This window comes from Schistocerca serialis, chromosome 10 (genome assembly GCF_023864345.2).
Source record: "Schistocerca serialis cubense isolate TAMUIC-IGC-003099 chromosome 10, iqSchSeri2.2, whole genome shotgun sequence".
NCBI lineage: Eukaryota > Metazoa > Arthropoda > Insecta > Orthoptera > Acrididae > Schistocerca > Schistocerca serialis.
Window position 1 is genome coordinate 89786078 of NC_064647.1, and position 27069 is coordinate 89813146.

Consider the following 27069-nt stretch of genomic DNA (forward strand, 5'->3'; position numbering starts at 1 on the left):
TACGTGATTAAAAATCACAATCTTCTCCAATACATTGTATAAAATCTAAGTGAAGGAAATTAAATGTACAATACAATGTTTATACAGTAATTTGTGGCAATGAATATAATCTGTTCTTAAAAAATCACAGATGCGTAAGAGCAAGTAAAAACCAATAAAAAAATTGAAATTGGTATCTAGATACAAGGTCATCGAGCTATCTGCGATGCTATGACCACAGATTATATGTTAAAGACACGTGATTTTGAGAAATCTACCTTTGTCCTTACCCAGAAAATAGCAAAAATTGATGAACATCTCAAATTAAACCAAAAATATCACAGCAGCTAAGTAGTTAAACCATAAGCATAAATACAGACATCTGCTTAATGACAAACTTTGTCACCATTGCTGTTAGTGTTTAATGCTTTTCTTATGAGCTCCACTTCATATGCTCAATGCTGTTAAAGTGTTATTTTGGGCTTGATTAGAGAAACAAGAGACATGAAAAAATAAGTTTACTTCCCCAGTTGACATTACAAGCTTATTAGAAGTTGGCTCAGAGAATTTCTGTACGCTGTGTAAAATGTAAATTTGAAAGAAAGCTCAGGTGCTACAGTTTTGCTTCGTGCCCTCTATCACCGCTGGCAAACTTTACGATCTACAGTGTGTGGTGCAAAGTATATAGGTGAGTAGTGTATGTAGTTCTTGCAACTGTATCGTGTCGGATTTGAACACGAAAGTCCTTAAAATGTGATGTCGCAAAACCATTCTTCTATTTCCACATGACATCTGTGTCATGTCAAATCATTTGCATGAAAAGTATATTTTCAGCTCTTCACAAAATGCTTTCACCCCTACCTGCACTCTCGTCTCGAAGTAAGAACTTCGAATCGAGGTAAACATTTCTAGGAAGAAATGTAAAATTGGGGCATTTTAGCATTATCTTATGGGTTTTTCACAGGGGCTATGAATTTGTGGTGTAGAATTGCAAAAACATAAAACCTGAGAATATAAAATTGAAGTTCCACTGCATATTTTTTCTGTTCGTGCGATAAAACTTCATGTTCGAGCATAATGTTTTGTTTCTTCTTTACTATTAACTCTGTGTGCAACACATTTTGCAGGCAGTATCCACATATACCACTGACAGTACCTGCAAAATTATAGTAGTACTTCTAATTCAGGAGGTATGAAATCATAAACATTGAGATGCTTGAAAAATAAGCCTTTTTTTAAAATAAACCACAAATATCGAGACTATACTCAGCTGGTGTTTGTTAAAGAGAGCACTTGGCAACTTCCAACAAACTTTAAACATAATTTCAAACGTTTTACAAGTTTCTTTCTCTCTTATGCTTAATGTCAAATACTCATTTGTACACTAGTCAGGAATTTGAAGCTGTTTTATACACAGAATTAGATTCTTCAAAGAATCGGTAGTTTACTGGTTAGATTATTTTTATTGACAGTCAGATACTACAATGTGGTTTGCAGAGTATACAGGTGTATATGTAGCAGAATTTTCTCAAAGTTCTTGATAGGTTTATTTGTAGTTCAGTTTGTTCATATAGGATGTTCCATAGTTGTTTGTCTGATATGGCTAATATTTCTGTTTATCGTATCCCCTTTCTCTCTCCCTTGAAGAATTGTACATAGTGTTTCTCTGCCTAATGAGTGCAGAAGAGTTGCTTTCACTTTTATTACTTGTGTTTTGTGTCTTATATTTGTTTCCTATTTGTGCAGGTGCTCTTGACAGTTAGCACAGTTTGGAATTAATAATCAAAACAAAGAGAATACAGTTTCAGTTTTTGGTGGAATTATATTTTCTAAGCAAATTGAAAAAGAAGAATTGGAGCTACGGTAACAGCTCTGTGAATAACAGAGGCATTGATCTTGAACTGGAGTGTGCACCCTTGCTCTTTCCTACCTCCCCCCGCCCACCAGAAAACCACACACACACACACACACACACACACACACACACACACACTGTGCCTGTTGATTGCTCAGCATCTCTACTATTCAGCGAGTTGTTACCTCTACTACAAAAAATGTTTTTATATTCTTTCAGTACTTTCCATTACCAAATTAAAAAAGCTCTACATAAGCACAATATGCAAAACATTTCCGAGTGGATGAATATACCTCATGCACCTCATAGATGGTAGGTAGGTAGAATAACAATATTTGCATCAACTAAGCCTGTTACATGTACATCCTACAGGCCAGCAAGACAGAGTGCACGAAGTTCTGAAGATGGAGGACGGCCGCATGCTTTTCACTCCTCGGTTGTACACTGCTGACACGTGGAGTACCCCGCTCTGTGTGGACAACTTCCACGCCTTGCCTCCATACCACGCGCGCACGCTGGTCTTCTCGTCGCGAGCATCGACTGCGGAGCATGCCGGTTCGCGTACGTCGGAGTGGGTAGTGGATCTGTACCCGAAGGGAGTCTGGTTCAAGAAATGTTACCTAATCGTCTGGCAAGGCACTGTGGAAGTACCTGAGCGGGTGCTGAGGACAATTCGTGTGTCGGTAAGTTTGATGACGTTGCCGCTGTTACTGTTTCTTCATCTCGCATATTCGATGGCATCTGTTTGTGATCCACAATTGAGTTTTATTGGTAGGAAGTGAATTATTTCACACATTTGGTGAACTTGGTTTTTGGGGAAAATACAATGGTCTAAGGGCTAGTTTTGTGCCCAAATTTTCATCTTGTGTTGAGGAGACATCTTCGGAGGTTATGGAAGGTATACTGTTTTTACCTGAGTATAGGGCAAGTCAGCATTACAAGCTGTTTCACTAACATTAAGTACCTACCTAAAAGTCTACATTTTCATAAAACAAGGAGAAGTTACATAAACAAAAAGAAATTCTTTACATTAATTTTTATCTTCACTACCTTCTCTTGCTTACTAAATCTTTGATATCACTGTTTTTAATCATTACCATCATCGTCCTAATAATGCATTGAGAGATTTGTATCTTCTGAGTATGCTGCAATTTCTGAGATTGTGGTTACAGTGGAACCTGAGAACAAAGCTGTTTTTGCCAAATACATATCTGAGTTCACTTCTAAGCTGGTGTGAGAATGTTACAATGTTCCTTGCCTGCAGACGTATCATCTGCCCGCACACTCCCATTGGCTACACAGAACCAGCAGCTGACATACCTCCTCCCGTTCCCGTCATACTTCACAGTGAGCGTCAACAACATTGCTACACGTAACACATATGTACACCACTGGCACTTATCTAGACTTTTACTGTCTCCTGCAGAAAGCTGCACCGTTGATGTGTATTTGTCCAATTTTGAAATTCCGTTCAAACAGATTCAGATGAACTGCAGTTTAAACATGGTAGATGTCCATAGAAAGTCAAAGTATGCAGTATAGATTCCCTCAGTTGGCAGCACGCTCTCCACTCCCCTCCAGTACTCATCCGAGCTGGTTTCACTGGTCCTCGAAACACGAACTGCAATATTTTTTAGGGAGCAGGTCATATGTAACAGTACCAGCTAATGCATAAATAAAAGTTCACAATCCCATTTCAGCTCAGTTCTCATACTTTAGCTTCTGCCTGTATATAGATTCTTCCCACTGTAATTTATTCTGACAATACCAATTACAGTAAGTTTAATACAGTTTATCTGTTTTTTTGACATGTAAATCGGAATTAACTTTCTTTCTTCCCACTTGGTAAATCATTGCTGTATCTCATAACCAAATAAAGTTGTGACCAAGGTAATGTTTTTTGAAGGACAACATTTTGGCTTTCATTGTTACCTATACTTAAAAAGCCTCATATATGTTTGTATATGGTATCCGTACACATATTGCAAACCTGTTCAAATACAGCAGTAGTTGGTAAGATGATAGAATTTAATATTATGTCCTCTAGTGTTTCACAAACTTATCAAATTTTAAGCATAGCATTAGATTGTTGTGGTTGCTACTTCATAGTTTCTCTCACATTCCTCACACTAGTACCGTACAAGTCAGTGTCACACGATTGTACGAGCAAGGTCGATAATATATAGATAGAGTGCTTCGATAGAATGTGATGTACAGAAGTGATCAAAAATAAATTAGAAGTTACAGAAAAATTACAAAATTGTGGATCTGCAGATTTCTCTAATTTTATGTTCACAGTGTCTTCACGAGATACACATAGGAGGAGGTAATATGTCGGTTCACGGTTCTACAAATGTATGCTCTCAGAACTTTAATAGTAGACCTCCACAATAATGCAGAATGCCTCTCTGAGTGTCTACCAGTGAAAGCTGACTATGCAACTCCACGATGTTTTTGTCCTTATTAAATTAACGTGTAACGAAATGTGCTGCTCTTTTGTGGATCTTCACTATTTTCTCTTTAAATCATATCTGTTAAAGGTCCCAGACTGATGAGTAATATATGAGTATTGGTCAAACAAAGTTTTTGTAAGCTATCTCATTTGTGAGTGGACTACATTTCCAGAGGATTCTTTCGATGAATGTGTGTGGCCTCTGCCCCACCTGCAATTAGTTTTAAGTGGTCGTTCCACTTCACATCAAGGTATTTCATATATATGTGACTGCTTTCAGTGATAGTTCTGTAATCAGGTGACCATAGGATAGTGCGTCTCTCTGTCTATATGCAATATGTTACATTTGCTTATGTTGAGGGTCAACCAACTGCCAATTACTTTACCAAGCGTCAGTCCTCTGGTGGTCTTCCTGCATTTTGCTACAATTTTCTAACCTTTGCAACTTCTCTGTATACAACAGCATCTCGTGTGAAAAGTCTCTTAGGACTCCCGATGTTATGCACTAGATCGTGTAGCTGGTCTTATTCCAGACATTTGTATTTTGTCCATTGGGCACCAGTGTGAAACTGTATAGAACACCATCCACAATTTAAGGAACACCTGGGTGCCAATATCCACTGCTTTCTTGGTCTTGCGGAGGAACAAAGTGAGCTCGGTTTCACACAGTTGCTGTTTTCTGAACACACATTGATTCCTACAGAGGAGATTATCGAGAAATGTCATAATGCATGAGCATAAAACCTGTCCCAAAATTCCTCCCTAGGGCAGTGTCAGAGATATAGGACTATAGTATTGTGTGTCGATTCGATGACACGTCTTGAAAATAGGAATAATCTATGCTTCTTTCGAACCATTAGGAATGCTTCATTCCTCCAGCGACAGTTGGTAAACTGCTGCTAAAAGAGGGGCAACTTCTTTCCCTTACTCTGTGTAGAATCGTATTGGTGTCGCATCAGGTCTAGTGGCCTTTCCCCCGTTGAGCTAGCTCAGTTGCTTTACTATCCCATGGTCATTTATTTCAATATCTGTCATTTTTTAGTTCGTCTGTCAATTCAGAGAAGGAACTGCTGTATAATCTTCCTAAGTGAAACAGTTTTGGGAGAAGATGCATAGTATTTCCGACTATCCCGTGTCATCCTCCATTTCTGTGCCATTATGGTTACAAGGGTGTCTGGACAGATGGGTTTAATCCATTTACTAATTTAATACAAGACCAAAACATTTAGGCTTTTTGTCAAGGTGTAGGTAGAATTTTACTTTCAAATTCTTTTAACACTTCACAAATGGCTCTCCTTACGCTACCTTTTGTTTCATTCCAAGTTTTTGTCTGTGAGGCTTTGGCTATGTTTAAGTTTGAAGCAAAGCCCACCTTGCTTTCATAGCAGCATTGTATCACAGCTGTGGAATCACAGTGGGTCTTTCCTGTCTCTGTCTAAAGCTTATTGTATACTACAACTTAACTTTGTCCATTGATTCTCTGCATTGTCAATACTGGAGATGAATATTTCATGTTGGCCACTCAGGTAATCTGAAATAGGTTCCCTGCTCCTCTTGCTTAGTAGAAATATCTTCCTATGGTTTTTGGTTATCTAAACACTATTGGGCCAGCATTTACCTGGATGAACAGGTCCTTGCTGTTGTTGATACCTCATTGTAAACTCCCTTAGTTGTCCAAACTTTCTATTTGTATTTGCGCAATGGCCGACTCCAGACTTCTTACTGATGACGAAGATCACAATGTTCTGCCGACATGTATTATGGAGCTTGTATAACAGAACATGTGATGCTATTTTCTTTATTTGATACTGAGGCATGCAAAATATCTAATTTCAGTCCTCCTCCCATTTTTTTCTGTCAAAATTTATTTTATATGTTTGAATTTCTGTGGCATGTTTATAAGTGCTATAATCATTGGACCTTGATAGAACCATAGTGTCAGCTAATTGAATTAAATGTTCCCTGGTGTCACTGCTTGATCTGCACTTGTTGATTTATCAGTGTTGCCTAGGTGGCAATTGAAGGTGAATGGGAAATGTTGTAGTAGCCAAAAAAATTTATATTTTCATTTTTTGCTTGTAAACCACTCAGTATGCCATGGCTAATAACTTGTGATAGGTTGAAAGTAATGGGTAAGCCTCTTTATACTTCAAAATACTTCCACTAGAGTTTCTGTAAAGCCGAGGTCACACACACAACTAAAATGACACCACAGCTAGTGGCTTCCTGCAGTGGCACCACAGCCGAACGTGTGAACATCCAGTGTTCAGTACCGTCACTCATGAGACCCAGCTTTTGCCAAGCTACAAAAAGTTCAGCACAGATGTATTATGTGATGTCACTAACTTTCCCCACCACTGAACAGCATCATTTAACTGCTCCCTGATGACTGTATTTTGAAACACCAACATTCTGATGTAGTTATCGTGGAATAATTACTGCTGTACTCCATTTAATTTCAGTGTGTTTTCATTTTCTTACTGTGGAAAACATGAAACATTAGTCTGCAGGTACACTTCTGCAGCTTCTGAAACTGCAAGAGCAACAACATGATATTGCTGTTACAGTATTATGAAAAGGACAATTGCTGTGCACCTTACAATACTAGAGATGCTGAGTTACAGATAGGCACAACAAAAAGACCTGCTCACTTTCTGACAGTCTTTTTGTTGTGCCTCTCTGCGACCCGGCATCTCCACTATATGGTGAGTAGCAACTATCCTTTTCATAATATTCCATCACAGCTTTTCGATTGTTTGATATTACTGTTAATCTGTTGTGTGTGTGTGTGTGTGTGTGTGTGTGTGTGTGTGTGTGTGTGTGTGTGTGTTTTCACACACAGTATTTGCAAATGAATTATGTATCCCACAATTTTTGAAAGATTTTTGGATGAATAAATAAATAAATAAATAAACTTAATTTGCACTGCAACCAAAGAAGTGAATTGTATACATCTTGTAGTTTGAGATACCAAACACTGTATAAATTATGGATTCTATGCAGCAATTAGCTCAAGTGTGATGTAACTCCTGGCAAAGTAAAAATTTGCCATAGCAGGCAGCAGTTTTGCCTTCAAGTTTTATTTGTTTAATAAATGTATTTGTTGCCCCTACTTTATTCCTTCATGAAATCTAGTTTCTGATCTAACATTTGTGTTTCATTTTCCTTGTATTTAACTCTTGACACAATTCTGATACCATAACCTGCATTACAACATTAATATCTGCTCATATGATTTCAGTTGACACCATTGTGCAATTAGGTAGAATTTGTTGCATCTTATATGAACTGTAGCTCACAGTGTTACTACAGAACGCCATGAGCTGTGGCATCAGTGTGGTTGCAGGTATCAACCCGGATTAAATCCGTGAAAATAAAAGTCATGTGGTCTTTAGCAAAACCAGCTCTCTGCAACCGCGTTAGATATCTTCAGAGTCTTGAAAATTGTTACCCTTCAGGAGTTCTTCCATGTTCGTTCAGAAACAGATAATAGTTCAAGGGGGCTAGGTCTCGCAAGTAGGGAGGCTGGTTGACTACTTCGAAGTCCAGGGTTGTCAATTTGACAGCCACAACTTTGTACGAGTGTTGTTGCCGTGCAACAAATGAAGCCCTTTGGTCGACTTTCCTCGGTATTTGTTCTCAATTGCCTCCTTCAGTTCTAGTACCAGGTTAGCATAATATTATCAGGTTGTAGTAGATCCCTGAGATAAATAGTCCATCAAACAGAAAGCCATCTTTGTCCCAGAAAAAGAACGCTGTCACTTTTTGGCCAATTTCTAGGTGTAGAGCTCCTTTGACCTTGCCTTGATTTCACAGTCATAAATGTAAAGTCAAGTTTCGTCCTCAGTTACTAATTTTGCCAAACAGTTTCTGGATCAAAATGAGGCAAAATGGCTTTCAATGTATCAGTGTGTTCTTTCAGCTCATCACAGTTCAGACATTTAGGCACCCATTTTGCTGAAAGCTTGCGGCTAAAATTGTGTTGACAATGAAACCAACACGTTTCTAGGAGATGCCCAGTATCTGAGCTATCTTTTTGTCAAATATTAGTTGGTCCTAAAGAATCATCTCATGAACAGCTCCATGCGTTCCAGTGACAGTTGCAATTTGATGGTGACCACTGCCGGACTCGTCTTCAACAGTGAAACTGCCAGTTGTGAAGTGAGATAATTAAGTTTTCACAGTACTCTATGAAACACACTTCTCTTCCAGTGTTTGTGGACATTTCAGTGTGAATTTTATTTGCGGACTTTCCCTGGAGAAACAAAAAGTTTGTGATGGCTGCAAGCCCACTGAGGAGAAACTTGCTTGTGGCTTTGCCATGTCAACTATCACCTGCGACAGAGCAATTAGTACAAATAGTGAACACTTGTTATTTACAGTTACATGTTAAGATTTCAAACTTACAAATGAGCGCCCATGCCCTTTCTCTTTCTTTTTGTCCCCCCCCCCCCCCCCCCCCTTACTATAAGAAAACAAAGCCAGGAACTTTTCAGTACCGCCTTTGTGTCTCAGCATCTTACTATTCAGTGGTGCACTTGAATATCAGCCCTTCCAATTCTATCACAAATTTATCCACCAAGATGGATCAAAAATTTCGAAGGGAAAAATATTTGCACCAAAGTTTTCTATAATCCTTCCTTTGTGCATTACTACTGCAAGGCTACCAACACAAACATACATGGAACAACTCTTTGGACTGACTCTATAGTAACACTAGGTTGGTTAACCCTTTTACTGCTGCACATGTGCTGTCTGCATTTCATGCTAAGGCTGGCTTTTGTTATGGCTGTACTGCTTGGCAAATGCTGATGCCTGTCCTGGGAGACGGGGTTCTGACTAATATGAAATACTTATCCTATTTTTCGAAAACTATTAGGTGAAAAAATTTGGTTTTTGCACATCTTACAGTCTGATACCTTCACTTGACAAAGAACTGTGGTGCATCAAATGAAGTAAACATTGCACAAACTTTGTAAAAATTCACAGAGGTAAAAATGCATTGCGTAAACTTTACGTACGTATAGTTGATTTTAGCTCTTACATCGCAGTGAATGAAATGTAGGTAAGATATCCAAATTTTATTTAAAACAGAGAGCAGAAGGATATCTCATTTCGTTGCTCAAGTGATTGCATTTTATATCCAAAGGAAAGTGGTGCGCAACTTGCCCATTCATGTCCTTGCGCATCGCGAATTGTGTGGTCAACAATCATCACATTTCACAAACAATTCAAGATATTGAAACAAGGTTTCTTGCAAATGAAAGCATGCAATGAGGCACACATGCTTTATGATAAATACTTGAAGCTTTTTTATTCGCCGAGATAAGGAAGTAACTTATTCACAGCAGTGAAGGGACACTAGTTCAGGACACATTCAGACGTCCATAGCATTGTAGGAAAATCCAAGCAGTCTCGTATACGCGTCCACAACACTTGGGGACTGACACAACAGAATGTGTATACTTGCCCACAGCTGTGAAAGGGTTAAGGGATAGCCCCATTAGTTGGAAAACCTTTGTATTCAACAGGTTCACATAAATTTACAAGTAGGACATATAATGGCATGGGTTGCTGTGGTTTCCTCAACAGTCCTGTCTCTGGCCAAATTAATACCAAGAGTATATCACACTTGTTTCTTTGCCAGAAAACAAAAACTACAACCAGATCTGCAGGTCGTAAACGGAGACACCCCAATGACTGATAGATGCTGAAAGGTTTTGGTTCCTACTGGAAACTACTGCAAGTCACTGCCCAAGTTCTCCAGTTGAAAAGGAAACTTATTGACAAGGTGAACGTACAGTGGAAGAAATGGCAGCAGGTTATTATTATTTTATCAAGGCTTTACAAGAACAATCCTATTTTCAAGAAATCAAATCCTTTAAGAAAAACATCTCTGTACCCAAGAGATTGAAAATAGAGTTTTAGTTCTTTTTTAAAAATGGTTCAAATGGCTCTAAGCGCTATGGGACTTTACATCTGAGGTTATCAGTCCACTAGACTTAGAACAACTTAAACCTAACTAACCTAAGGACATCACACACATCCATGCCCGAGGCAGAATTCGAACCTGCGACCATAGCAGCAGTGCAGTTCTGGACTGAAGCGCCTAGAACTGCTCAGCCACAGTGGCCAACTGTTTTTTAGATGAAGACCTATTTCACCTAGATGGTCACCAGCTTCATGCCAAATTAACCATTGAAGAACATCATCCACTTACCCTTGATGAAAACCACCATTTTGTGAGGCTTTTATACTCATTCCATTTACATCATCTTGGAGTTAGAATTGTGCTTTCAGAGTTTCATTCCGCCTGCTAAGTACATGACTAGCTCTTGCGGGTTGCCAGTCAAGAAATAGAAGCTCTAATGCCAACTAGTTGTGTAATGCTGCAATACACTGCCAAGTCACTGGTGTTGATTTTGCAGGGCCATTGTATGCCAAAGTAGAAAGTACCACAACCAGCTGGTACATTGTTCACAATGGTACAACAGATTGATTTTTGTTGGTACTAGAAAGGTTTATAGATAGACACAGCATTTTACTCACCATCTACAGTGGAACTGTAGATGGCCATCTCTGCTGATAAGGTTGACCGGTATCTCGCACAACAAGGCAGAACATGGAAGTTATAGTTCTTTGTGTGGTGCTTAGTGGGAGAGAATGGTTGGCTTAACCAAAAGATGTTTCCCAAAACTATTTGGGCACAGTGTAGATAATAAAGGGCTACAGACTGTACTCATGAAAACTGACGTCACCCTCAACTCGAAACTGATCATCCAGAATGAAAAAGTGCTCTCCATAGCATCCTTCATTGTGGAGGATAGACTCAAGACATTGCCAGTGGAACCCAAGCCACCTGTTGTAACAGTCTTCACACAAGAATTCAGACTCAATCAGAAAAGAGAATAGACAGTTTACCTCAAGCGGAACACCAAAATGGAAGTTCACTGATGGTCCAAGACAGTGACCTTGTCCATCTGCAGGAAGTAGTTACCTTACAGCAAGAGTGCAGGAGCTGAAAGAAAGCAGAAATGAAGTCCCTCATGCTGCCATTCTTGTCACTGCCAATGGAAGTCACCTCAGCAAGCCTGTGCAGCTGATCGTACCCCTCTAGGCAGACTATGGTGAGAAGGGTATGGGGGTAACCAAACAGCATCTCTGATTTGTATTTGTATTTCTGGGTGTGTACTTAAAGGCATTATGTAACTACCATGATCAGTACAGGGTGTATACGACCTGGGACAACCGGGAGATCCGGGAAAAACCCGGGAATATTTTCATCTGGGAGAAAACTGGGAAAAGCCCGGGAATTATTTAGAATTCCAGGAATTTTACATTGTTTTAGTTTTCAGTTAAATTTTTGTGATTTTGACTGGTAAGAACCAATACTCTAACAAAGGATATTATTGTATCCTGCTACTGCAGAATAATACTATAGCAACAAAACTTGAATGGGAGGGGGAGGAAAAAAAATGAGAATAAACTTAAGTTGCAAAGGAAATCTGCCGCATACAACAACAAAACGGTGCTCATACAAGCGTCTGCCAACAGTTAAGTGTGTCAAAGGCTTTAGGAACACTATACAATGCTTTATAACAACAAATTGCCTCCTCTGATGAGCGTGATGTGACAACTGTTTGAATTAGATTCGTTTGAGCAGTTGCGGGCAGGCTCGTGCGCATGCGCAGTTGAGTCGCGTATGAGTAGTACCTCTCCCGCTTCTGGTTATGGAAGTGTGGCCTCTCCTGCTTCTGGTTACGGAAGTGTGGCTGGGCACCACTACTCAATATTGCTCCAGTTCGGAAATATCGTAGATCCGGGGCTGATGCACAGAGCAGTCCGAGTTGTAGTGGGGAGGTGGGTCGTCTCCATGTGACCTGTGTTTACGTTCAGTGATTTTGTTGTTTCTTCTTCATTTATTGCTCTCAAGTTAAATGATAACAAAACGGATTTTTGTGGCCGGGAGCTATCAAATGAATTAAAATACGTTCGCATAATTACGGCAGGCTAAAATATGTCAATAGTTTCAGATTTTATTTCCACCTTTGACAGTCGAGCATTAATCGCCTTAGAACAATGAAGTTATTTTTGTCGGTTTGCTAAAGAGATTTGGCTTTTATTAACCCTTTCTACTGAGGCAGTCAATGTATTTGAAATGAAGTGTTTAATTTCACACTATGGCATTATGCTATATTAAAGAACCAAACATGAGTACTGGTACTCCTAGGAAATTTACATACGGATGTGCATTTTAAGCTGAATTATGCGAAATCCCGACACTCTTGAAAGTATCCTTTGCTGTCTTGCTTCTTTTATTACATAATGTAAGATCTTTCAATATTTTACACATACGAACATGTGGGCTTCCTGCGTCATCGTAGCTGTGCAAGCGCGGTGACGCCAGTTGTCTGGCGCTTTCTTGCAACTGCTGAAACGAACCTATTTCTAACAGGTTGCGGGAAAATATTGCGAATGGTGGTTTGAAACGCGTTACATTCAAAGCAGATTTCCTTTTACGTAAGATGAACTTTGTGCGAGAATGTACGATGAACTTCTTAAATCACAAAGCATTTGACTCTCATTTAAAGATCAACTCCTTGAAGATGACCATTTAGAAGAATTTCAAGCCCAGAAGATGAGACATTTGCGTTGTTATTAAAAATTTTACTGGCACATTTGTGTGATGTGTCTTAAAGTGTAACACGCGCAAAAAGATCATCATATGTGGAAGCTTAGCTTCCCTTCCAAATAATCAATCTTCGAGACCAATATTATATGTGAACACTATGTATATTATTTTAAGCCATTAACTTATCTTATTTGTGTATTCGCGCCTCTTAAGAGTGATCTTGCTATTGGCTGACTACATCACGTATCCTATTGCTGTCATCAGCTGGCGAGATCACGTGAATGAGCTATGATGCTTACAAAAGCGCATTGCAATCTCGATTTCAATGCTTCAGAAAGTGACATGCGTTGTTTGGTGGAATTCAAATTTATACCTCCGTAATACGAAAATATGCAGCGTACATGTTGCTGCACATCAAAGGTCTTTCAAGACGTGTTTTTTTCCCCTGAGTTTCGGTTTCTAAAGTGCCGGGAAATTCTACGTCGGTATATAAAACCATAAACGTTCAAAGTATTGATGACTTTTACAGTGCCGAGGAAGAGTATACTGTCACTTAATACGAAAAAAGTGTATTTTCACCCGGGAGGAAGTGTATTTTTAACCGGGATATCTGGGAATGTTTTTTCCTTGTCCACATATACACCCTGCAGAAGAACTGTGTAAATAAAGCAGTTTGTTGACTGATGTTAAATCAGTTTCTAATTTCTTCCACAGCAGTGATTACGATTGTTGAACATGATTATAAATTATTATTCTTCGCTAAAAGAGTCCTTGACTTAATTTTTAGACTATTTTATATTCTTTGTGTTCATTGAGTTTGATATTTGTGAAATATTTGTTTGAAAACTAAGTTTCATATTTGTTGCATTTATAAGTAATTGTCACTATTAACATCTTACAAAAGTTACAATTTCTAACTAACCCTTAACAACTTTGGGAACCACTACTACCGCTCTTTGGCCCGACACTGGGCCTTACATAGATCCTTGAGAGTCAACGCTTTTTACGATGTTCTGTAATTACAATTCCTTATGATATTCAATGTGGAGAACTTGGTTCAAGCTGATATAAAAGTGGTAACAAATTCAGCACCAAATAACAACATATTTTGAATAAATTGTACTGTAAAATGCAAAGCTTTACAGTGCTAAATTTCAAAAAATGATTAGTTTCAACAGTTATTGTTGAAATATATAAATTTCATGAAAGTGCATTAAATATTTTATTTCCCTACAATACTGGCAACTCCAATGCTATAGTATTATTATTTTATATGAACGTCATTATTTCAAGTTACACTGAATATTAACAATATCTTAAATATTTACATTTTGATCATTCGATGATATCATTTTGTAAGGATTGGTCATAAATTCTGTGAAAGTATTTTCTACTGTAGATTGTACGTTGCTTCAAATGTCGTTAAAGAATGTTTAGTATAAGTTGAAAAACAAAACGCGATCATAAGTATACAAGACAGGTAACAAATATTATGGTGTACCATGTTGTTTAGTAAACAGATGTATTGTACAGCTCTGTAGAAGAATCTGTCTGTTAGTTTAAACTATGTTTCGCACTGTTTGCAGGTGACATGCCGTGACACATGTCCGACACGCGTTTTGGTTGGCGTGCTTGTGCGGGGCCAACAGGACGGGATTGAACACGTGACATCCGTCTCACAGCGTTACCACCGCTTCTTGGATGAAGAGCGCGTTCTCAATTTCGACAACCTGTTGCCTTTTGACTCTCTCAACCCTGGTGCGACAGCTCATGTTGGTACTCCTTGTCCAGTAACTAAGGTGACATCTACCAGCTCGGCTCCAAACGCGGCTTCTGCCAGTGCAGCTGCTAATGCAGCTTCTACCAGCTCGGGTTCAAATGCGGCCTCTACCAGCTCTGCCGCAAATGCTTCTTCTTCCAGGTCGGCCACAAATGCTTCTTCTAGCAGGTCGGCCGCAAATGCTGGTTCTAGCAGGTCGGCCCCAAATGCTTCTTCCAGCAGGTCAACGGCAAATGCATCTTCTAGCAGGTCGGGCGCAAATTCAGCTCCTACCGGTTCAGCCGCAAGTGCGGCTTCCACCAGTGGGGCTAAAAGAGTGCCTCTTGCCCATGGAGTTACATACCTTTACCCCTGCAACCAGCGTATCGTCTCATCACCGTACTTGATCGGCCCAGATCGCGACAATTTCAAGGTGCACATAAGTATTGCTCCTCTGTCAGACGTCAGTTGCCTTACTCCTCCACCCTTCCCAGGAGGCCGTGGATTTGCTTCATGGGCTTCTGACTCCTAGCCCGACCCGATACTCTACTGGATAAGGTCACCGTGGTGGTGCACCTTGGACCATGTGTTGGACTGTAACAGGTTAAACTGAGGGGTCTCATTATTTCTTATGAAAAAATGGGAAAGGGGGTTGGGGGGGGGGGGGGGAGACAGCAAATTGATATCCTCATGTGTGTGTGGTTTGAAATGAATGTCCCTTGCTAGACCCAATAATATTCTGGAAAAGATCACCTCAGTGGTGCACCTTGGACCATGTGTTGCACTGTAACAAATTAAACTTAGGGATCTTATTATTTCTTGTGGAGGAAAAAGGGTATGGGGTGGGAACACACAGTTATTATCCCTCACTGGTGTGCTGTTTGAAATGAATCCCTTCCAGAACAGTAATAAAGACATTAAGTGTTACTGTGAACTCCTATTAAGCTTAGTGTTTGTGAATTACATACCAGAAGGGTTAAGAAGGGAAAGAGAGTACAAATATGTGATTGCTGCTGTGTGGGAATCTTGTAACTGCATGTGAGGGGTTATTGATTTAAGAAAGAAGGCACTGTTGTAGAGAATAGTGCATCACTAATTATAGTGTAGTCCAGGGCAGATGAAATTAAAAAGTTTTGTGATTCTACAATGGTGTATTTTGACGGAATGCTACAGACATTTTGCATTCGTGTGGGGTAAAAAATAATAAATTGATGTGGTATTGCTTGTGTGTATAAACACACAGTCTGCAGCTACACTACGTGGTTACTTTTTGGTTGGTTATTTTAATGTTGTTTTTAACACAAATGTGTGTTAATTTGTGTAATGGTGTCTTACAGCAAATGTAGCACTCATTTTCCATGTCTTACATAAATCAAAAATCTGAGGAGGATTTTTCATTTGTTACAAAGTCAACACTATGCTTCTGGTAGCCATTGCTGCATTTTGTTGCGCTTATCAAAGGTTGAGCAGAAAGTCGTGCACAATCAATCATTCTTCTGTGAGATATAATCTGCTAGGACTGGAGAAATGAAGTTCTGTTCATGGCCTAGCACTGGTTCTTTTGTAATGTTGATACACTGCCATGTGGCCATTTTTCTTTCCAAGACATTAATATGTGGTTGTAAAACTTGGTTGGCCATTATTTTTCCATGCACACGAAGTAATCTTCATAATCTCAAAACTATTTCTCATGCAAATAATTGTTCCATCATCCAGGTGGATAACAATCTCATGTAGCTTGCTTATTATTGTAGGGGAGATGTGACAGCACTGCCCATCGCTCATCAGCAGTCCACAGTCATTTGTGGCAAATATTGATAGTTGGCGTTGAATGTGTTGCTGCTGCCTTGCCAAAACCTCCAAAGTCATCAAAATATTTTCCTTTGATTGACTGCATTACACACATGGACTGTCAACGGCATGCTGAGTAACCCCCAGATCTGTAGAGAAATTCAGTCTCAGCACATCAGCAGGTGCCACATTGTGTGGTGGCTTTCTCCAGCAGCAGAAAATAGATATCAGGCAAAGGTGTTTGGTGGGAATAACCAATGATTAGTAGTTGCAATATTTATTTTTGTAGTGCTTCTCGTTACAGGAGTACATTGGATTGTGCGTTACTTTCACATACCTTGGTGTATTTATTGTTCTAGCTGTCGTACCTCAGTGATTGTAGTATTGAAAATGGCCATTTACTATTGATTTTGCAAAATATTGTCTTGAACAGAAGGTAAAATAATTTCTGTAAATGAGTTTTATGTGCAGTGTATATATTTTTCTGAGATAATTTCAGCAAAATATTATTTAGTTTAACAAATGTGAATGTCAAATGTAAAGGTATTATAAAAACTGTGTTAATTTGCTTGCAGCCATAATGTTATTTATTGTTCTTTTTAAAAAAATCTTGCCAAGGATTTGTGACAGTTCGTAACTGTTTTGACATGAAGATCACAACCGGTAACTGTTCATTCTGCAAGTGGTGCAGAATGAGGCGAGCTGTTTGGTGACTCATGGACTCTCACAGACCTTCAGTCTGCGGTGAAGTGTGACCCCGTTCGTTTTGGTTATTTTCTGGGTGGCACATTCTGTTCAGAAACATAATTATTGTTGTTAAAGTGTTAGCAGTGCTTTGTGAATATATTTCTCGGGTCACATTGTTTGGTGTCATTTGTCTATACAATTTAGCAACTGGCCAAAAGGTACATTTTTTGGGCATGAAATTAATTTTAAATATATTGTGGCCATTATGAGACTATTATCAGGAATTTCTTATGGAAGCAGTTCACATAACAAGGACCAGTGTCTGTGTGGCCCTGCCCATATCCTTCGAATTTGTCCTAGATGTCTCACACCTGTTCTTCACACGATTTGGACCTTCAGTCTTGTTAGCACGGTTTTTGCTTTTTAAAATTATTGTCAGGTGTTATAATCTTGTGCTTTGTGTTAAGAGTGTAACATGATTATATCTTGTATAACTGTTAAGTTGTTTTGAGAAATGTCTCTCATCAAAGTTGGGCCTGCATATGCAGAGTTGGCTGAAGGCTACACATCGTTCAGGTGTGCCCTTACACACAAAAATATGAGGCTACCATAAAAGTAACAAAATTTTGACATCAGCAGGATGTTCACTCTCCAGAAAGTAGGGGGGAAAAAAGAGTCCTCTGTGTTGTGTTATCGGTGTATTGTATTGTCCTCCACTTTCCTTCTATTTGCTACCAGTTTGTTTGAGGACAAATTAAACACTACACTAAGAAGTCTAAAATTAATTTTCATAAGTGATTTTAGCAGAAGTTGTAGTTGCCGGGGAACATTTGTACAGATATGTCAGTAATTGTTCTACTTCTAAACAACTTACAGTCAGAATTGAGAAACTTATCCAAGCTTTTCTATTGTCATTTTGATGGCTGAATCTGTTGACCAGAGATGAATTCCTTTAGGAGTAACTTCTCCTTTTGTTCTCAACCGTAGATTCGCAAGCAGCAGTTCTTGTCCTCCATTTGTCCCAATCTTCTGCAAGTCTCTTCAGTTCAGAGTATGTTGTTAGTTTCAGATCTTGTTTTTATCTGCCTAGGTACTAAAGTTTTGATCTGCTAGGCGCATTCTTCTCAGGCATTTTTCCTTCAATTGATTTCACATTGAAGGGACAATTTATATGAGTCCAACAAACTGGTTCCTTGACAGTCCTCCCCAACGACCTTCCTCTCCCTATTTTCATTGGTCATTCTCTCTGCCCGTGAAATTTTTAGCATTCATACCTGATACAATGCATCAAAAGCCTTTACCCTTATGGCTCCCCTACTGTTGATGTCAGTGACCCATGCAGGGCTACATTCCAAACAAAAATTTTTTGCATATGATATCTTGATGTTCAGACCAACATTTTTTCATGTTATTAGCTTCTCTTTCTTGTTGAATGCTGTTTTAGCCTGTGCTATTCTGCATTTAATCTCGCTTCATAATCTACCATCTTATGCTTCTCTACTGTCATCATTATTTCTCTGCTCCAATTTCCTGGGTGTGATGTACACATCCTGTCATCGTAGAGCTCCTGTTCCAGACATCTTCCCACTGGAACCTTCTCTGATTTCACTGTATGTATTCAGCATTTTCTGGGCATTCCACAAAGTCTTTTCCCTTTGACATTTATTCTGAAATATTTCCTGGCTGGTCTTTCATCATCAATTCTTGTAATGTGTCCACATCACCGCAGTCTGTGTTTCTTAGTTTCACTTGTAATAGGGTCTTCAACCATGGCTACATTCCTCGTCACCTCACATACGATCTTGTCCTATTTAGTAGTTTGGTTCATAGTTCCTGTGAATCTCATTTGAGTCTGTAAGTGCTCTTGAAGTCTTCCCCCCCTCCCCAATAGGGTACATCCATCTAAACCATAAGTGAGAATTGGCACAAATTACATTTGGCACATATGGTCCCGTACAAGGTTTCTGATTTACATTTCCTGAAGCTGTGCTTCATAATGGGAAAACTAATTCTGATTTCATCCCATTCCAAATGTAAGTTCGAGCTTGTTACTTCCCTGTTGTTTCTAAGGTCTTGGTATAGCTTGTCTTCAGGCCAAAATTTTTAAATATACAGTTTCATTCTGTCAGCTTTTTTTACACCTCATCTTCTGTTTCGTCAGCAAATACTAGGGTATTGGATTTGTTGTCCATTTAATCTTGTCCGTTACTATTTGAACAAGAGTGGCAATAGGGCAGTTTCTTGCTGGACATCTCCTTGTCTCGGACCATTTACAATTGTGCACTGCCTGTCTGGACACAGCTGTAGCAATTTTGGTTACTTTTTCAGTTAAGTGCTTTGGCAGCTTGAGAGCTTCCAGACTTTCTCAGATCTTGTTTTGAGGAACACTATTGTAGATTTTTTCATTGTCCAAAAATGCAGTCAAAAAATTCATTTCAGGTTCCCAATACTCTTGTCAACATCTGTACTGCAAAAATGAGATCCGTGGTGCTGTGATTCTTCCTGAACCCATATTGCTCCTCCTCAAGTAGAGTTGCATCTATATTCTGAAGTCCTTTTTTTCCATCGTCTTTTCTAATAGCTTTAGGATACGTGACAGTAGTGTTATGCCCCTGAACAGTGGAGTGATGAATCACTTTGTCCAGTCTTCTGGGATTCTGTTTTCTTTCCACATTACTGAGAGCACTGTACATAGCCAATTTAAGCCTTTTATTCCAGCTGCCTTTATCATTTCCAAGCTTAGATCAACATAACCTGGTTACTTACAAATATATATGTTTTTCGTCCAGTTTCAACTTCAAACCAAGTTAGGTGGTGGTCATCATTTTACGTGTCTCTTACTGCAGGGTCAGTTGTGGATGGGTAGCCCCCATCTCTGTTCAGCAACATATGAAAATATCTCTTTTTATTTCATCTCCCATTCCGTTCTCTGTTCTTATTAAGCTTCCATTGTCTTGTTTCCAGTGCAAAGATATTTACATATTCACTTCCTTGATTCTACTACTTAGGTACTTAAACCTGGTGACTTGCTTCAGATTCTCTCCATCCAGGTGTAGTTTTGCTACTACTGGCTCTATACTTGAGGATGTTTTAAATGTTTTGACGATTTCAAATTTGACTAACACACAAGCTAATAGCAAAACGAAGTTGAACAATTTACACCAGATAGAATATTTGTCCAAGTTTACTTATGAAATGCTACATCAGACAAATTACAACCATGCACAAATATACAATATTCGAGGTGTTTCACCCAGGATTTTGAACACACATTTCATAACTGCTGAAGGAATTCTGGAAACGTTATCGTGAATTTGACCTCTTAACTGTTGTAAGCTTCTTGGTTGTTCTGAATACACTTTGCCTTCAAGTAACCCCATAGCTAAAAGCCTGGCACCAAGTTCAAACCGGTTTCCGAGGGCTGGTTGACTTTAGATTTAATGTACTGGCAGTTGCACAGAAATTTCTTACTAATTTCAATATTGTTCCACAAGCAGGAATTTGAGATGGAAGTTGAATCTTGAAATTCTTATGAGAGGCATGTTGCATGACAGATTTGCTGTAGCAAAAATAGCACTCCACCACGAATGCACTCGACCATTACGATACGATTATTTACCTGTGCATGGAATGAAACTTGACACTACGCTCTACTTATAGATGGCGCCACCATCATTGTATCTTGTTTTTAGATTAGAAGTTTGACACCTGTTGTGTTATGGTTGTAAAGCTGTTAGATTATTTCCCTGCTGTTGACATTCAACTTAATGGACATTAAACTTTCCATCATTTTAGACCAGTCTATATCATCGGAAGCCTTTTCTGAATTATTAAACTGTGGAAATTGATGTGAACAAGGTCATTGCCATGAGATATACAGTCAGACAGGTCCTAGCACAAAATCTGGAGAAACTATGTTGTGCACTGAGCTTTGCTCTGGATCGACACAGTTCCTTCACAGAGTGGCTGTGTGTCTTCATCAGTGTGCCATATCCTACCTTTCAGGGTCAGATTGCGTTGGGAATTGCTCCAGAAATCTGTAATTGTAAAGCAGAATTGCATTGCCACAGCAGCCCCATTAGATCATCATTGGTAAAAAATTCCCAGTGAGTGTGGTCTTTATTGTGCATGTTTTCACAACTTCATAAAATTGCCTGCACTGGCAATGTGACATCTGTTTGCTCAAGATGTCGGGACCAAACTGAATAGAGACGGTGATAACTTTTGATTGTTGCTGTTATTTGCGCTTAAAGATATCACTGCAGATTAACATCACAGTTGATGAGAGACAATCACAGGCACCCTATTGAATGAATAATAATTCTCTGCTACAGCAAGTTGGTTGTAGTTGTGTTGGTCTATGCATCCAGAGTTCTTGATTATGGCGATTCAAATTTTATTTGTATTGATATGCACATGCCTGAAGATGAAGTTACTGTCCTCTGAAATCAATAGCAAACAAATTAAAACAATAAACACAGCTGACTGCAAAAAATAAGAGTAAGAAAATAGCCTTTGTTCATTATAACAAAACATTGTTGTTAGTAGTTCTCAGTAATGTGGCTTTAACCAAAGCCACTATCTCACATTTAAAAGTTCCAAAAATAGTAGTAATGAGTAATTTAGGCTCAATGGAAGCCATCATCTTTTAATTAAAATTCTCATAAATATTTTTTTCAAATGTTCCTGCCACTTGAGATGTTTACAGATGTGAGATGCACTTTGTGAAACTGGAACAAAGGATAGATAGACGAACCGTGACTAACATTTCAGTTTCATTCGGTGTCATATGGTGGTTTCTGATGTTGTTTCAAGAGCTGCTGTGTAAGCAAGACAAATGTTTTCAGAGGTGCGACATAATGTTCACGAGCTGGGTAATGAGCTTACATTTCTGAAGCTTTGTGACAGCTGCACTGCACTCATTCGTTGCTGTGAGCAACGGTGATTATCATTCCAACCTTCATTCTTTTACACAGAATGAGTTACTTTACGTTCATAAATTGTTTAAGGTATTGAAACAAACTTTTCAGCAAATAATAGCACACACAGGGCACGTAATATTGTTTTATGAGAGGGAATACCCTTATCTTTTGCGTCGATCGAGATATTGTAGCAGATATTTTCATATGTGAAATCTTTCCACTTTAGGGTGTTACAACATTATTTACTGCGTTTGCAGTTCCAACACGAGGTCTTTTTCAAGTGCTGTGGAATGTTATAAGCCTCTCTCTAATATGAAGCTGTGATATGATGCGTAAGAGTAGCTGCATTTGGTGGTGCGAATGTGTCTGCCGTACCATGTGCCACGTACACATTAGAAAGCTTGCAAAATAATTATATGAATACTTACGTTTAAATTCATGTAGTAGCCATGGTAAATGGACCAAGGAAAGTTTTTGTGATCCATTTACCACACCTGCTACACGAGATTTAAACTGAAATGTTTATATCATTATTTCACCGACTTTCTAATGTGTATACCATATTGAACAACAGTAAATTCACTCTGCCATGCAACTGCTTGTGCACAGCATGTCACAGCTTTACATTGTTGAGTGGGGTTGCAACATCCCAGAATAATTGAAAATGACCACCTGTTGAAATTGCAGTGGCAGTAAATAATATTTTAACAGAATAAAGTGAAATGATTTTATTTAAAAATTTCACAGAGGCTTTCGAACCAGTCATCATCAAACTTCTAAATATTTCCTAATGAAACTATATACTTTTCTATTGACATTCAAAAACTTTTGAACACAGTGATGTAACACTTGTTAATGTCGACTTTGAAACTTCGTAAAAGTATCAGAGAAATATGCCAAAATTGAAAGGTGATGTGGCAGTAATTGGCTATTTTAGTATAAACACTGCTGTGTGGGGCTCTTGTGCAAAAAGTGCTATATCACTGTACTCCCAGAGACTCTTCTTCTTCATGTTAATCCTGTCTAGTACATGCTCTGCTACATTCAAGACTTTGGAAATTTATTTTATTAAACATTGGAGTCGGATGGGCTCCCTGTCACCCCAGTCGTCAGTTATCTGAGGGAGGAAGGCTGCGTGCACCACCTCTCTCCAAAAAATGTACCTGTCTCTGAACAATGTGAGCTTTACTATGTGTGTGATGGGATTTTAACCATTTGCCTATTGTACTTCTTGAGGTGGAAATTGGTTACCAGCCCAGCTTTTGCCTAAATGAGCTTGGGAAACTGCCTAAAAACAAAACTGCCCAGTGCACCAGCCACGATTGTTAATCCATCACACAGATTCAGTCTGGGTCTGGATCACTTCAGTGTCTCAGTAGCTACCACTGGTGCACATTATATTATATGTGCATGGTTTTCAAAAGCTTCTGAATACCATTAAAAAAAGTATGTAGTTCAATTTTAAAAAAGTATTTGCTTCAGTATCTCAGTTGACGCAGAGTATAAAACGTCCAAGAAGTTACATGCTGCTCCAGCATACACATTTTTCCAAAAACCTAGTTTCAGTATCTTGAACTAGTCAATAAAGTATTATATCTTACACTGCTCGCCCTGTATATTGCAGTGAATTTTCATACGCAGTGAATGTTTCATACCTTCACTGTAAAAACTCATATAGAAAGCAGTTCTTGTTTGGTCTGAATTCTCAAGCATCCATCTCTTTACGTCATAGTATTACATTGATCTTCCACCACTCTTAGTGTATTATTTGTAATAAACATTATAATTTACGAAGTAAGGATACAATTTAATGTAGAGTTCAAGATCTGGTACAGGTAAAACCTCTTGAAGTACATATTATTTCACCTACATTTGGTTAGGCACGATGTTGCCATCATTCGTGGATGGCTGTTTATTGACCCAAACTAGAGTCCTACACATTCTTATCCATTCATCACAAAACTGCACAAATCACTGACAATTACAGTTCATCTTCACATGTCTCTCATAGATTGTAGAGACCATCACTACTCAAAAAGTTCTCTCTCTCTTGTTGTCTTAGGATAATCTCTCTTTTTGTTAGTGTCACCTAACTCAACAAATGCAATAAAGTTGATGGAAAGATTTAATTCGCAGTGTTTATGTTTCAGATAGTTTATATCACCTGCAGATAGTCATTTTACTTGAAGGGACCGTGTTTGAATATTGACAAAACTCTGAGTTTGCGACTTCCAAATTGTAATGACATTCTTAAAATTGAATTGTTCAAAAGTTTCAATACAACAAGAAATGTTTAAAATTTATTCAATTTCATGACACTATATCGCTCCCATTCTTAGATAGGTACTCCTCAAACATACTGGTGACATTTGTATGCAAGATTGTGTACAAGTGTCAGTCTCTTCAGTAGTGCCATATTTTGATTGTAACATTTTGTACAGAACGTGAGGTGTAGATAAAGCTTTAAATGTGACCCATTAGAATTAATTGTCCGTATCTGTTTTAGATTAACGAAGGTCTTTTCTTAGACAACAAGTACTGTGTTTGTGTTTATATGTAGTAGTTTACAATCTAGTCCATTACTAGCTAGCCCTTCTTTTCTTATCAGTATGTCACTGAAGGAAGCAGCAAATGTACCTGTTCACTACTCTTACCCATTGGTTGTGGGTTTCAGCTGATATTATAAGTGAAGTCATCTGTTGCTGTTCATTGCAACTACAGTGTTAACTTGCTTTATGCCTTGTATAATGATGAACTGTTTTAACTTTACACCATATTGATAAAAAGCTTTTTTTCAGCATCACTTGCATGACTCTTCTGTTTCAGGTGCTAAATGTTTTATAGACGTGCACATTGTTTTGAGTTTAAATGAGCTTTTTTTATAATCACACATATGTATAATCAGTAAGAAAATATTTTAATCCTGCCATTGGCAGTAAATGTTTAATAAATGTTGTTTATGTGTATTGTTTGAGTTTTTTGTCACATTATGCTCATAAGCTTCCACGTTTTGCACTGATTCAATGTATTTTATACTGATATAGCAAGAAAGAGGAGCAGTGTTTCTTCATGAGCTATAAGGACCAGTCAAATGAAAACGAGACTGACAGGAAAAAAGTAAACAACTTTTTATTAACAATGTCCAGTTACATCAATGTGACCACCCATCAAAAATCCTGAATAACCACATTCTGCAGTGTGGGTTGCTGCAACACATACAGGAAGAGTGTCACTGAAGTTGTGGAAGGTACCGACAGGGATGTGGAGCCATGCCAACTCCAGTGCTGTGGCCAGCTGTGCTAAGTTTATCAGATGTAGACCCAAGCTGTGAACAGCCCAGTTGAGGAGGAGGTCCCATAGATTCTCGATTGGGTTCCTAGTGCTCCTTGAGCCAAGCACATACACTGCAAGCTGTGCGTCACACTGCATTGTCTGTCTGGTAGATGCCATCATGCTGAGAAAAAACAAGCTGCATGTAAGAGTGGTCCCCATGGATAGATGTGTACTTGTGTTGATTCATTATGCCTTCCAGAATGCTGAGATAACCCGGGGAATGTCATGAAAACTTTTCCCAGACCACAACGCTCTCTCCCGTGTGCAGGACGTTTGCTTATATGAACAGTAGTCAGTGTGGGCGCATGAATAAGATGTCTGTTGTGGAGGCGCAGACACAGTAACATTCTCTGAACAGCTGTTGAGGAGATACTGTTGGTAGCCTCTTGGTTCATCCGGCAGTCAGTTGCTCAACAGTTTTGCATTGCACTGTGTACTGGAACCGTGGTGGCATGTGAACAATTTAAAAACTTAGTTTTTTCAGAAATGCTTCCATCCATGGCCTGAAAGCCAATGATCATGCCCTTTTGGGCATCAAATAAATCGCTCCGTTTCCACATAACGATGACTGCACTATTATCCTCGTCCCCCCGACATGTTTCGTATACCCTCCGCTGTGGTGCTACCACCTATCGTCTGTGAGTAGTTACAGCACATTGTCATCAAACATATGTATGGTCTCATTAATGTGACTGGAGTGTGTATTTCATAAGTAATCGCTATAATTGTCAATACATTTGTCCTGAGGGTACACAGTGTCTTCATAGACCCACAGTTGTACCCTGTGCGAGCTAACATCCCAAAGATGTTCGAGTTCACATGCGGTTTCCCTTCATTGAAATGTCTTGGCTCAAACTCGTCGAGGGGCCCCTCCCCCGAACTTCGTTCGAAGTTCATCAATATGACCTTCATTTATACAGATGGCTCAAAGACCAATGACGGGGTCGGGTGTTCTTTTATTGTCGGGGCACAAAGTTTCAAATACCGGCTCCATGGCCATTGTTCGGTCTTCACAGCTGAGCTCTTTGCCCTCCACCAGGCTGTTCTTTACATCTGCCACCACCGACATTCTGCTTATGTCATCTGCTCCGATTCCCTGAGCGCCATCCAGAGCCTCAGTGATCCGTATCCGGTTCACCCTTTCGTGCACCGGATCCAACGCTCTCTTCAGCAGCTGGTGGACGTCAGTTCTCCGGTTAGCTTTATGTGGGTCCCTGGCCATGTCTGTATCCCTGGGAACGAAGCTGCAGATGCCACGGCCAAGGCTGCGGTCCTCCAGCCTTGGACAGCTTCTTGTTGTCTCCCTTCGTCGGATTGTAGCAGGGTAATTTGTCGGCGCATTTTATCGCTGTGGCATGCCGATTGGGCTGCACTTACAGACAACAAGCTTCGGGCCTTGAAACCTCTTCGCGCGGCTTGGACGTCCTCCTCCCGCCCTTCTCGGTGGGAGGAGGTCGTTTTGGCCCGGTTACACATTGGACACTGCCGGTTCAGCCATCACCATCTGCTGACGGCTGCGCCGGCGCCGTTCTGCCCATGTGGGCAATTGCTGATGGTCCGCCACATTTTAATGTCCTGTCCGGATTTTAACACACTGCGTCTAGATCTTAACCTGCCATGTACTCTAGATGCCATTTTAGCGGATGACCCACGAGCAGC

General features: G+C 39.3%; 1 protein-coding gene across 2 annotated transcripts in view; it reads left to right on the forward strand.

The window, feature by feature from the left end:
- The window catches only part of LOC126425213 (BTB/POZ domain-containing protein 17), a 126441-nt gene extending 111120 nt beyond the window's left edge, over positions 1-15321 (forward strand). For both annotated transcript variants that reach the window (XM_050088169.1, XM_050088168.1), the window contains exons 8-9: positions 2207-2517; positions 14505-15321. In XM_050088169.1, the coding sequence (XP_049944126.1) occupies positions 2207-2517; positions 14505-15209 (1016 nt within the window). In that variant the 3' untranslated portion in view covers positions 15210-15321. The remainder of the gene's footprint in view (positions 1-2206; positions 2518-14504) is intronic.
- The last annotated feature ends 11748 nt before the right edge of the window (positions 15322-27069 follow it).